This window comes from Carassius auratus, chromosome 13, assembly GCF_003368295.1.
Source record: "Carassius auratus strain Wakin chromosome 13, ASM336829v1, whole genome shotgun sequence".
Taxonomy (NCBI): Eukaryota; Metazoa; Chordata; class Actinopteri; order Cypriniformes; family Cyprinidae; genus Carassius; species Carassius auratus.
The window spans coordinates 22,674,402-22,688,814 of NC_039255.1; the positions used below are offsets into that span (position 1 = coordinate 22,674,402).

Consider the following 14,413-nt stretch of genomic DNA (forward strand, 5'->3'; position numbering starts at 1 on the left):
AGAACTGGGTGCCTCCTGACTTAACCCTGGCTGTTTTTCTGGCACAGCACCTTCGGGAATCCTCCAACTAATCAGAAACTTCCCACTTCTGACACCATATGTCAGTGATCATCTGGGGATTCCGTTAGAAGAAAAAGATATTAAAAATGACTGAAGGACATTAAATGCCAGTGTTTCTTTTGCTCCCAAGCCAGCATAAATGTTGCAATATACCACTCATGTAAAAACATGAAAAATTCAAAAAGGGGGAAAAAACTGAAAGGCATACAAAAGTCCAACTTCGAAACTCATGAGGACAAAGAAAATAGGAGAAAATAAACCACATGATGTAGACATTGGCTCTACTGGTACTACCATGGACTCAATAACCATACCCTACAATAGCATCTTCACTCACGACACATTACTCACAGACTAACTTGCCACCCTAGTTGGTGAGTAACAGCATTTTCTCAAACACATAATAGCTTCATTTCAGCTACAATTATTGAAATTCAAGAGCATGAACATCAATAAGTACTCTAATAATGCATAAAGTTATAAAAGAAAAAGGCCTAAAAACCCTTTCAGGTCTTTTAACAGCTCAAGACGGCCACCCCCATGTGTGTCGATCCAAATGAAAGTCCACAGTTGGTTAAAGCAATATAAAGTAAATTAAATGTCCACAAATTTAGTGCTCGGGTGGCCAGTCTGAGACACCACACTCTAATTGTGGATACATGCTTGTGTGTGTGTGTGTGTGTGTGTGTGCACGCCCAACCGCTCTCCACCTCCCTGCCACTTCAAGGTAAATAAAGAGGTGGTTAAAGACAGGGCATGCTAGGAATGGAGGGCAGCTCCGTGACACAGTAAAACAACCATGTATATCTGTATAGTAATTAGGGGTGTAACGATACGTGTATTCGTACCGGACCATTTCGGTACAGGGCTTTCAGTACGGTATACGTGTACCGAATGACCGAATGCAATAATTTGTGTGCGGAACATAGGTACATTTTCGTGTTTCCAAACGAACATATTAAGTGGTGGAAGTCTCCGCGCTCAGCGCAAATTCCGCCCTGCAGCTGATTCTAAGGCCGGTGACACACTGGCTGCGTGGCGTGAGCGTGGCGTTTCTGCTGCGTGACGGCTGCTTCGCGTTTTCTGTGCCTTTACACACCAGAATCGTGCCTGACGCGGCGCTGGTGCGCTGCTGCTACTGAGGGTGACATAGAGGGAGACCGCTGACAGACCAGGATCTTGTCTTCACGACAACAATATCTATACTTCATGTTGAGCATAAATATAAAGCCTACTGATAAAGGACACCGTCAACAGTATTGACGACAAAATAGACTATGTTTGACAGGTGCAATATGCCAGTGTGTCACCGGCCTAAGGTTTTCAAAAGGCATCACGCGAGTCTGAACATCACTACAACTAGGAAAAAAACAACTGTAATTCAAACGTAGCTCCCGTCTGCATTTAAACAGACTTTTGCTCTTACTCCGATCGGTCCAACGCTATAACGAAATCTGAGCAGGTCAAAAAACTGAAACTGTTGATGCTGCACTTTACACTTTTTTGAAAAGTTATATACATGTTTTAAATATGAGCAGGCGTACAAGCTGGGATTGGTAATGTTGCACTGTAATCATAGTTATTTATTTATATTTTTCATTATATTTTATTATATGATATTGGTTTGAGACTGAGACTATTTTATTTAGTGGAGAACTTTGCAGCAGTATTTTATTTCTTATTCTTTTTTTTATTTTATATACATTTTATTAAAAAGTAGACAAATTGTAAAAAAAAAAAAGATTATAGTAATAAACAACCTGCAGTTAAATGTTTGCATTTCTTTCCCTTACTGTACCGAAAATGAACCGAACCGTGACTTTAAAACCGAGGTACGTAACGAACCGTGATTTTTGCGTACAGTTACACCCCTAATAGTAATAGAGAAAATATCAACAAAGAGAAAGAAATATAACTGTTTGGCGAGGATGAGTTTACTGCTAAAATTGACCAAATATTGCAATTGTGATTTAAACTGTGAATTACGAAACTGAAAGAAATGCAAACTCATGAGCCATATCATGATCCAAGTATGCTAGCTTACGTTAGCTCAATTATGAAGTCCAACCTTGTGTGTTTACTAGGCAGCTGTACTCAGTATTTTATGTGTAACCCATTTGTGTGTGTAGGGCAGTGACTGTGGCTGGCGTGTGGTACAGTTTAGCATTTCAGGAGAATAGCATTGGAGGCGTCTGATGGCAGAAAGTGACTGACGCAGCACATTTGTGATTTATAAGTGACAAAACGGCTAAAAATAAGCTGCACAGCATGGCAGAGAGAGACAGAGACACAGTACCCACAGCAGTAGAGCGAGCTACTGTATCCGTCAGCACATCACACACAAAAAAGACCTCAGTCAAGTACAGTTCACTTCCTGTCCATAAAGAGAAGTGGTCATTCGCAGAAGTGTCACAATCTAGACAAGACGAGTCTTGTCAGTTGTGCACATACTAAAATAGTTTGCAGCGAATTTTGAGTAAACATTGTGATGATTCCATGATATTCTAAGGTTATAATGTAAATTTACAAAACAAATCGTTTGTGCCGTAAAATGTTTCAATTGTGCCACTTATATTTTTTTATATTAAAGTAATATTTAATGGACATTCTGAGGTCACTCTCAAATAGTTTAGATTGTTTGTGCTTCATTTGTGCTGTTTTTTTTTTTTGTTGTTGTTGTTTTGCCAGTAATATTGACATTTTTATGACTGTATTTTTTAACAATACAATTGAAGTAACAAGGTAAAATCTAAAGGGCAAACCAAATCACATGAAATAGTCACATTCACTTAATTATTGGTATCATTTATTCAATTAGGCTAATTAAAAAAATAAAATAAAAACATTTCATTATGTCTTTACAAAACCAAAGCGAAAAATAAATAAATCAATAAACTTGATAGTCATATTTTAGATTATGTGCACAAATAAAACATTTCATTACTTATACACAAAACCAAAATGAAAAACACATAAGGACAACTGTCGGTGTACTTTCTGGTTAGGAAATTAGATTTTTCTATAAAGTAAAGAGAAAATAAAAAAATAATGTGATTGATGCGATTTTTTGTTATTTTATTTATTTTTAAGAAACTCATATGGAAAAATGTGTTTATGATTTAATATTCGTTTCACATTTGTGGGCAACCCTGAAACCCTTTTCATCTGATAAGTCAATTCTCCCCAGTCTTCTGTACAACCACAAACTCAATTCAAGCTTGTTCATAAGAATCCTGTGGCCTTGTCATGTACTGTGGGACGCTTACAAAAAATAAAATACAATTGTTTTCACGGCTGCTGCATGTTTAAAGATGATTTTCAAATCAGAGATGACATTAATAAAACACCATTTGGTTTTTATGTGATTTAAAACAAGAAAATATGATACCAGCAATGCTGATTTTAGCTTCTTTTTTTTTTTATAATAACATTGTTTGTAGCCTATTTCATCATATATATGTGTGTGTTTGTGTGTGTGTGTGTGTGTGTTCACCTTAATCATTCGTTTACTGTAAATCCCATCTATAGGATATACTTTATGAACTGAAGCAAGATCATATTATGGCCTTTAATGTTGCTATTTCAGGTCATTTATATATCAATATATTAATCTTATTTAATTTTGACTAATTTCTTTATAGGTCTCTGGGTGACTCTGGAGCATGTGGGAGGGCTGACTTCATTGCAAATAACGTAATGTCTAATGTTTTAAAAACCAAAGCAGCACAAACAAAAATATTACAGGCACAAAAGAAGCAAAAAACAAACAAGACTATTTGGGTTGAATCTGGAGCAGGTGGTGGGCTAAGTGACTGAATAAATATTGTTTTAATATATAAAAACCAGAGCAGCACAAATGAAAACACTAAGCCATTGACTTTAGAAGGCAAGCTAATTGAAAAGCAGATAATCTGGCACATCTATAGAAGTACATTTAATACTGACCTAGCTCCCGCTGAGCGCACACCTGTCCTTTGCAACACAGGACCTGTGTGTGTGTGTGTGTGTGTGTGTGTGTGTGCCTAGATGGGTTTGTAAAGAAAAACAACACTGTAAACAACTAGTACTTTAAAAGCACAACTTGCTGTTTCTCCTAACACACATTTTAGTGCACCTCATGGACCCTTTATAGAGTCATAACCATAACACACATGACCCAGATGGTATTTTTCATGACCATGTACATCTTGAACTCAATACGTGTGTCTAAAAACTCTGACTGGGTTCGGTGAGTGGAGAAAGATTGCCTGAAACCTCCTCCAATATCTGTGTCCAAACCGAACCATTAGCTTAATCCATCCTGTACCACTTCAGACAACAGGCTGTTCTACTGTACATATGGACTTATCTCCACCCTGAGATTACAACCCCATCACACACACACACACACACTTGTGAGGGATGGCAGCACATCCTGATTAATCCCTGATTAAGGTTATAATACAACCACAACCAAAATCTGGCCCCTTATGTTCACCAGCACGGTCCAGAAACAGAGAAAAACAGATCTCAAATTAGATGAACTGACTTGATTCAATTCTCAGTTCCATGGCTGCATGCTCCAAGGCCCAGGACTAATAAATCACTCAAGCATTGTGTGTTTAATAGACTTTCTGTGCACGAGCTTCCAGAGTAAACATGGAAACTAGGGTTGCATGATATTTTAAATACTCTCATTTATTTACAAATATGTTGTTATTAAAAAATAAGTAACATAATTAATATAAGATAAATCAGTATGTTATTTGTTAAGGAGGATGGATTTCTCTTTAATCAGTTTTAATACATTGATTTGCAATTATTTATTAGCATCATTACTCAAAAATATTTTTATAATGTTTAATGTATTAATATGTTTCAATTAATTATATATAAAGCTTCAAATTTTATATTGATGCACATATATCGCTCAAAAGTTTAAGGTCAGATAGATAAAAGATATATTTAAGGGTGCATTAAAAGTGACAGAAATAAATGACGTTCATTTGAACTTTCTATTAAATCAGAGAATCCTCAAAAAAGTATCACTGTTTCGTTTACACAAAAATATTAAGAATATATTGTAATGTTGATAATAATAAAAAGCCTTCAGCTTTGCCATCACAGGAATAAATTACCTTTAAAATTAGAAAACAACTATATTAAACTGTAATAATGTCACAATATTACTTTTTTTTAAATGTATTTTTGTTTAAAAAAAAAAAAAAACTGTCTTATGGGGCATAAGAAAACATTTTGAAACAAAATCATACCAACCACCCATGTATGAACGTTAGTGTAAATGAAAATATTTTGTGAAAAAGTTAATTTAGTCATGTTTGCTATATTTAGTTAAAGCTGCAGTAGGTAACTTTTGAAAAAATATATTTTTTACATATTTGTTAAACCTGTCATTATGTCCTGACAGTAGAATATGAGACAGATAATCTGTGAAAAAATCAAGCTCCTCTGGCTCCTCCCAGTGTCCTATTGCCATTTGCAGAAAATACACCGCTCCCGATAAAGAAACAACCAATCAGAGCTGCGGTCCGTAACTTTGTTTGTGTTCAAAATGTAGAAAAATGTATATAATAAGCGAGTACACCATGAATCCATTTTCCAAACCGTGTTTTTAGCTTGTCCTGAATCACTAGGGTGCACCTATAATAAGTGTTTATATTCAGACTATTTTAGATTGCTTCGGGGGTACCGCGGCGGAGTAACCCAGTACCTTTGTGATTCTTCATAGACATAAACAGAGAGAAGTAGTTCCGGCTACGATGTTCTTCCGCAAGACGCAAGCAGTTCTGTTTATTAACCGCTAGAGCGCCAAAAGTTACCGACTGCAGCTTTAAACATTTTGTGAATGTGCTAAGAATGTGAGTTTGGTTGAAATGATTGCTACGCTTCCTATTACTGAAAAAATATAACAAAAACTAAGTTTTATCCATTTATTTTCAATATTCAATTAATAATCAAAATATAATACTGCCCACCCATAATGGCAACATTCAAATACTACAAGCTCATCTGCATGTGTGTTTCTTGAAAAAAACTAAACAAAAAAAAGACAGACAACAGAGGTTGTTGCTGACTAATCATACTACTTCCTGTTTTGCCCTGAGAACCCTAGAAGAAAGTCAACGGAGTATTCAGGCAATTTTCATCAGAAATGAAACAAACATGTATGACAGACCGAAAAAGAAATAGAGATACAAAGTGGGCTTCTGGGAGAAGTTCCAGACAGTCCTTCACTATCTCTGGACTCTGGACCATACGAGTGTCCTGTGATGAGAAACTACTAAAATTAAAGGATGTGACACTGGACTGTACGGATGTTTACATACGGTAGCCAGTGACCCAAGATCCACCCTTACCTACAAACTCACAAACTCTATCTGACTGAACTGTATTTTGCATTATTTCTCTACTCGTGTGAGTGTGTGTGTGTGTGTGTTTGTGCAGCTAAACAGATACCTGTCGACTGATTAAGTGTACCTACTCAAAGGCAGCTTTTACTCACATTTGGCACTAGGTGAGGGTTTTGGACCCAGTGTGCAGCACAAAATAAGGACGTGCATATATACTGGAATCTGTGGACATCAGCAGCTCTGCAATTCATCACACTTCATCTATCCGTCCTCTCCACACTCACATACACATATTACTCTTCATGCTTCAGCTGTAATCTCATCCATTGTTATGAGGGACGAAGGGAATGAGGAATGCAAAAAGTTGGGAGGCCAGCATCTGGAAGCATTTGGGCACACGTGTCCCTTTCCGGATCTCTCCCTCCCTTTGCTTTCTCTCTCTGTCTGTCTGTGTCCTGCTTCCCTCCATCTTTTTTTTCTTTCTTTAAAAAAAAAAGGAATTTTGAAATATGATCCTTAACTTGTCTTTCCAAGTGCAACTCAGCGCACACACACTTTAACAATAACAACTGCCATATGCAATCACAAACACACCAAAACCACATCACATGTCATACAGAATAAAAACAATCAGATACTTCCAAAAGAAACTGACGCAGAAAACCCGGTATGACACATTACAAATGAACCGTGAGCGATGCTGGAGACCCATTCATCACAAACCAACATAAGTCGGGGTTTTCAACAATGATATGGTCTTCACATACAGTTACAGCCTTTACAGAGGTCACATTGTGTTTATCTGGTGACAGTAGAATTTATTTGCATCGGACTCTTTTGGGGTTTTCACAAACACTGAGGAAGACTGAGCACACAAAAGACACGCTGTAATGTTTCCTTGAATAAGAAACCTAAGCCAGCGCACTGGTGCAACTAGCTAGTTCCAATAAATAAGTCAACAGTCATTTAGAAGATGCTTCTGTCCAAAGACATTGCAGTGTCCTTATTGTGGATACACAGTTTTATCACTGGAGGTCTCTGAATCTGGACTTTAGACATAGTGGTTGTTCTTTAATGCTTAATAATGAAAATAAGTAGATGTTTTTCTATTACAAACTGGAGCTAATGTTCAAACTAAAACATTTTCTTTGCTAGCTTTCATTTAGCAACTTAGCACAGCGCTAGGGCCGTCACGACTCCTTGATTCAACTAGAGTACTCAATTAAAAAAAAAAATCCTTGATTGCATTTTGCCGTGTCGAGTAACCGGCAAAATACCGGAAGTGGCGCATTCCAAGGATGAGAATCCATGAAACACATTATCAGAACGTCTTCCAAGACTGCATGATATATAAAACCCATTTTAAAATCATAATAAAGCATAATGCTTTTGTGAATTCACAAGCACTACTATTCAAATAAATAAATAAATGCAATGCAGGTTTAATACATGTGCTCTAGTTATGTACATGTGTGTTGGTTATGTGCATGCGTCTCAGAGCGGCTCCGTTCACAGTACATACAGTTATAATTTACATGTGTGGAGCGTCTCAGTCAGACCCCATCTGTTGTGAGTTCGGGTTTATTGTAACGTTCATCTGGGAACTCAATGTGCACCATTTTAACAGATTTCTAAGCCACAAAAGTTGGTTGAAATCTGCCATATATGTGTGAATGAATGAATGGTTTGTTTACTACGTAGATTGAAGCGCAGGACGCTTTCAGTAATTTCAGCATCTGCTGTCTCAGTGAGGACATAAATACATAAACAGCATCACCAGAACTGTTCACAAGCATTTTACATTTGAGTAAAACCAGTGTCAAAATAAATCTAACCCGTCAAAATAAAAGTTCATTTTTACATAAAGGCATTGTGCTAGAAATATTAATATTATTTAGTAGAATGTAAGTGATACTGTTTCTACTGTTGAAAAAATTAATAAAACATTATTTTTTTTAAAGAAATAAATCACACAATATTTCTTCCATGTTTTAACTTTCATAGCAAACCCCCTTTATTTACCAAAAAAATAAAATGTTTACATTCCATTAATCAAAACACAAATTCAATGTGGGTGAAACTTGTTTTTTATAATTATATTACTTGTAGAAAAACTGTAAACACAATTGTAAATAAGTATAAAGAATGGCATTGGTTTTATTTTTAGTGATTAAAAAGTGTGTTTTCTTTTTTTATTAGCATATTTGGGTGTTTTTCTTTGGTACCGAAATTGGTGCAGAGAACCGTGGATTTTCTCTGGTATTGGTACCGAACACTGAAATTTTAGTACCGTGACATCACTATTGGGCACTTTCACATTGAGAACTGGATACTCTCATCTGTGTCTCATCTGGTTGCACGTTAGCGGCAATATTGCTCAAAAACTTGTCCTGTGTATCATCAGCTTAAGGAAAAAAAGTGTGAACTATGACATGCCAATTATCTTTTTTTATTCCACACTCATGCAGGTAGTTGTCTCATTCCGTTGATGCTAATTTGCATTAAAAATGTGATGAATCAACTGACACCAACTGTCACCAACTGTAACTAAAAACAAATAGCTTCTGGTTGCGTTTTCACTTCAAATTGCATTAAGTGTGAATGCCCCTGTGGAAAACGAACCTTATAGGAGCTAAACCAGCAACCATCTGTTTATCCTACCTGAGCTTATGGTCACACCGGCCTGGTACAGTGGAGTAACCCACACACGGCCCCACAGAAGCTTGGGACTGAATGGAGGTGGGGAATGCACCTGGAGGTGGAAAGAGCGGGGGCGGCAGCTATTTTTATGTTGAGTGTGACAGTTAGGTGGCTAACTGGGTGCAGAGCAAAAACTGAGGCCATCTCAGCACACTGAACGCTTGAAGCCTACATGGAGACCTTTAAAAGGTGGAGCCATGAGCAAGACCCTAAACCTCCATCAGGCACCCTGCTTCAGCGCCTTTTACAAATCAGCATAACACACGCACATGCCTTAAAAGACAGCACCCCATTCACAGGCTAACCTTCTGACATACACTCATAAGAGCACATTCCTCAGAGCCCTAAGAAGCACGCTCGACGACACTAGTTCTCAACTACTGGGTCACAGCTCAAAATTGTGATTCATGTCCGTTTTGATTGTGTACAGCTGAATACAACGAAAACTGCAAGATAATAATAATAATAGTAATAAATGACCTGCAAATAACTAACAATAATCTTTTAATCTTAACAAGTTAAGTCCAACACTGATCTAAAATCTGGGTTCTGAAGCAGTTAAGGGGCAAGGATCGAAAACACAAGGGTAAATAAATTGTTTCTATTTATTTATTCAAAAATTCACTAAATATGTGTTTCAGTAATACAATGACTAAAATACAGCTCTTCTCGAAGTACGCTTCAAATTTCTAAAAGAAAAAAAAAAACATAATATCAAGGAAAAATGCATTAAAATATAAAAAATAATTGACAAACAACTTATTTTGGTATCAATATTTTATTTTTTTCTTTATTTTGTGTTCCACTGTTGATTAATGACAATAAAAAAAGTGAAAGTTATGTTTGATCATAATTTAAATAAAATAAATAATGATCAATTTTTTTATGAAAAAAAATAAAATCTTGACAAACAACTTTTGGTATTTATTATTATTAAGTATTATTATTATTATTATTATTTAATCAGCTTCACTGTTAATCAATAACAATAAACAACACACAGCCAAATTCAAGTTCTGTTGGATCATAACTGAAATATCATCATTTGTGACAGTCACCACTGATAAGCTACTACTAAATACTAAATATTGTAGAAACTGAATTTTCTGTAAAGTTGCTTTGCAACGATTTGTATCATGAAAAGTGCTATAAAAATAAACTTGAATTGAATAATTTATGTTTTCTACTTGAGGGTCACAGCACATTTTTAGGGTCACTAAAATAAACTTTTCTTGAAAATGGTTTTCAACAAGTTTTCCAAAACCAACATTAATACAAAGTACATTTCTATGAACTTGCATTACAAAACAGATTTTTTTTTAAAGAATTTTCCTTTTATCACACCCATATCACAGGTGTCATGAAAGGCAATCAGTCCGCTACATGCACACATCTTTTGAGTTTAGCTGTGCAAGTTTTGCTTTTCTGTCGTCATGACCAAAACCACATCATACATTGTCAAAAACCACATTCAGATCTTCCAAGAACTAAAGTGAGTCAAACGGACCTGCACGTCATACTGAAAACTTTGAAAGAGTGGGTTTAATCTCGGCCGGTGCCATGTGTGACGCAGACACGGAGGTGACAAGAGGGTAAGCGCCAGGGTTTATGCCAGGGTTGCGTGCGGTCGTTCTCTGACGGATGTACCTGTCGTGCAAAACTGACACTAGATCTGGCTTTCTACACACTTGGTGCACTTCTGTGTGTGAAACCTTTACCTCTCGCATTAGAAAAGCAGTTTCGGGGAAATCAAAGCCGGTACAAAATAAAGGAAGCTTACTATTTGACTGATAACTCAACGGAATAATTAAATACATTTAGATGATGTGCTTTGATAACAATTAGCTTATTTATAGCTAAAAAAATAAATAGTTTATTTAGGGGGAAAAAGGAGAAATTTGAAATTATTGGTAAAAGTTGAAGGGGGGTTTTGCTGAGCTATGTAAGATATTGCAGAGACTTTAACACACACACACACACACACACACACACATTGCAGTTCAGCAGCAGTCATGTCCAATAATTCAGACCACCACATAATCTCCATATGCATAAAACTGTACTGCCATTTCAAAACAGGCCCAAAATAAAGTTTTCCATCATATAGGCTACACCTGCAGAAAAGTCTGAATCTTTTCTCTCTGTCGGTCACTGGCCCTTTACTTTATACCGCATCCCTGCCAGAGAATGCAACATCACCAAGGTAACTCAGAGCAGGACCAATTGAGTGCTCAAGCCTCCTCCGAGCGTAACCAAGCAACAGAATCAAGTTATATAATCAGCACAGAATTTCATTGATCAGCCGTTACATGACAGGATATTCAAACAGATAAACTATTACAGGGCAAATCCCACACAAGCTGACACTGTTACATTCAAATGAAGCACTCCAGCGTCAGAAAACAATGAATTTGAAACATGAATTAAATCATATTTTAATACTTCTAAGTATATATGACTTTTTAAGATTTGCTTAAATATTTATTTAAGTTCAATTTCAACTATGTTATCTGTTAATTACTAAAACACTGTGTTAGGTCAAAACACAAAAAAAAAAAAGTAGTTGATTACAGGATTTTATTTATTATTATACATCTGCTTGTATTCATTTCATTTAATAAAATACAAGTAAATATATAAAATAAAATATAAAAAATTAAGCATTTAATTCATATATATATATATATATATATATATATATATATATATATATATATATATATATATATATATATATATATATACACATTTTTTATAATATATATATATATTTTATAATATATATATATATATTTTATAATATATATATATATTTTATAATATATATATATATATATATATATATATATATATATATATTTTATAATATATATATATATTTTATTATATATATATATATATATATATATATATATATATATAATGCATGTACATTTATAACACTATACTTTGCATTACATTACCTTTGAATCAAGAAAAGAAAAAAGTGCCAGTATCAATCCCTCTCTATTTGTCCTCTTTGTGAAGGTTGTGAAAACACTCTTGTAAAGTGTTTTTTTTTTTTTTCTTTGCTATATAATCAAAGGGGAATGCAAAAAACATACCTGATGCAGTCTACCATTCGCAACTATATACATTTGACCCCACTTTCTGCTTCTGCCAAACCCGGAAATGTGAAAGAGTCCATACTGAACTGAGCAACAGAAAAGGCCTTGTAATATCTTGTGACACAAATAGATTGCTTCAGCAAACATGCAAGTGGTTTATGAGGAGCAATAAAAGCTGGTCATGTCATTCTCTGTGTTACAGCACATTCAGTCCATTATGCAATTACACTTGTCTGTCTGAGAGACCGGACCGATTTACCTCCAGTAACCCATCTGACATGTCTGACTGACTCAGTACATCAACAGATCTGCACATTAACAAACCACGAGTGGACCCTTCATAAACACAATATACATTCCTGCTGCCTCATGTGCCTCTGGCATGGACTGTTATCTGACCAAATAATCTCCACTGACAGCCAGAGCTGTAAAACCACCACCACCACCATCACACAGCCTCCACTGCCGCTCTATTCATTATTCATAGATGGGGTTTTTCTTCTTCTTCTGTACAACACAACTTCTGTGCAGCTGAATCATGACATTGACTTAAAAGGGAACCCAGTTCACTGCTGGTTTCCTTGTGAATTCACTGTGTTTTTATAATTATCCCTTTTGAATTATTAGTAAATCAAGGTCTGTGGTTAATATAACTTTCATGTTTTGTTTTCTTAATTTAAGCTTCGGTGTGCTATGTTGGTTTTATAAACCATATAATTTTGAAGAAATTGTTTAAGATTAAAGTTTGAGTCTAACCCAGTCGACTGCGTCACTATTAAAACTTGCGATTGGTCTCTTCTTGAATTTATTTGCATTTTAATTGTGACTTCCTATTATGACTGGCCTGGTCTTATAGCTATGCATTAACTATGGTAGCATGCATGCATGCGGCGTTACATTATTGCAAAAGGCCGCACAAGCCAATAATGCGATTCTAGTGCACTGACAAAAGAGCATAAGACGCAAGCTGAGTGTTAAGACACTCTGACCCAGAACATTTAAGCATACCTGTAAGGTTAACCCTATCCTTTTGCTTCATTGCAAGCAAGCACTGGTTGCTATTTCCCTGAGAAGTGCAGATCTGGTGTCCAGCGTGAGGTGCGGTGTGGTGTGGTGTGTGTTCAGAGCAATCACAGCAGAGTTTAACAACGGAGAGAAACACCAGGGATATGATATACAGCCATCGTGAATCGTGGAATGAGTTTCTTGACACAGCGCTGCTCTCATTATAGCTTTCTGCCCACGAATGCAGTGTCAGAGGAGCGTGGCTATACAGCTGACACGAATGTACAGTGAGCCAGCGCGCGCGCGCGCACACACACACACACACACACACATTCCACTCTTGCGTCTATATTCGCCCTGTCTGCAGAAGACGCATCTATTAATAGTCAGCATTTCAGCACACAGACAGACGCACTCACCTAAACTACCGGCGAAACCGTCCATTTCTGGGGTAGATATCCAGGGAAATAGCCTATTCCTGGGGCGACCGAGGGAATTCGTCCTCTGTTCGAGAAGAAGAAAGAGAAGAGCTCGTGTAATGTCACGCCTGCTCCCCCTGAATGCGCTTCAATGCAAGAACAACGGGCGACCGACTGGCGGCTGATTCTCCGTCCGGTTAACGCAGCGCTTTTCTGGGGCAGTCGATCACGGCGGCTCCCTGAGCTGCTCCACCACGATCGTTTACACCTCCGGCGGGGGAGGGAGTATAATGAGCGCTGGGCTTTCGCGTTTCCGACTCCGCCTGCTTTGGCACGGCGAGCTTCCCTTCAGACGCAGAGCCGCGCTCGCCGCTGCGCGAGACCCACTGCGCCACGCTCGGCCACGCTCTGACCTCACACACACAGCAGCTGATCTAGTACTCCAGTGCGCACTGCTGTCCGCATGAAACAGGTGTCTTCGTTTGTTTTTGTGTTTGTTTATACAAATGTGTATTCACTTCTGCAGGTCCCATTTGACATGCTGTTCCTTGCACGTGCATTTATAAATCTAAACGTTTATAGATCGTACCATCTTCATATCCTGCCAAATATCATTGTTCTCTTCTGAAGTACCTGAATACTAATCTTATAGGATACCAAGATTATAGTCTAGTTAAATAGTAAATAAAACAAGGAAAGTATACAGTTGTCATACCAAAGCAAAGATACATTCGAGAAAACTTTGAGTGAATTGAAGTAAATGTATCAGTTG

The 14,413-nt window shown here is 36.8% G+C and overlaps 1 protein-coding gene across 1 annotated transcript in view; it reads right to left on the minus strand.

Moving 5' to 3' along the window:
- LOC113113043 (echinoderm microtubule-associated protein-like 4) overlaps positions 1 to 14,002 on the minus strand; it is a 74,613-nt gene extending 60,611 nt beyond the window's left edge. The window contains exon 1 of the mRNA XM_026279159.1: positions 13,642 to 14,002. Within this exon, the coding sequence (XP_026134944.1) occupies positions 13,642 to 13,666 (25 nt within the window). The 5' untranslated portion in view covers positions 13,667 to 14,002. The remainder of the gene's footprint in view (positions 1 to 13,641) is intronic.
- Positions 14,003 to 14,413: the final 411 nt, after the last annotated feature.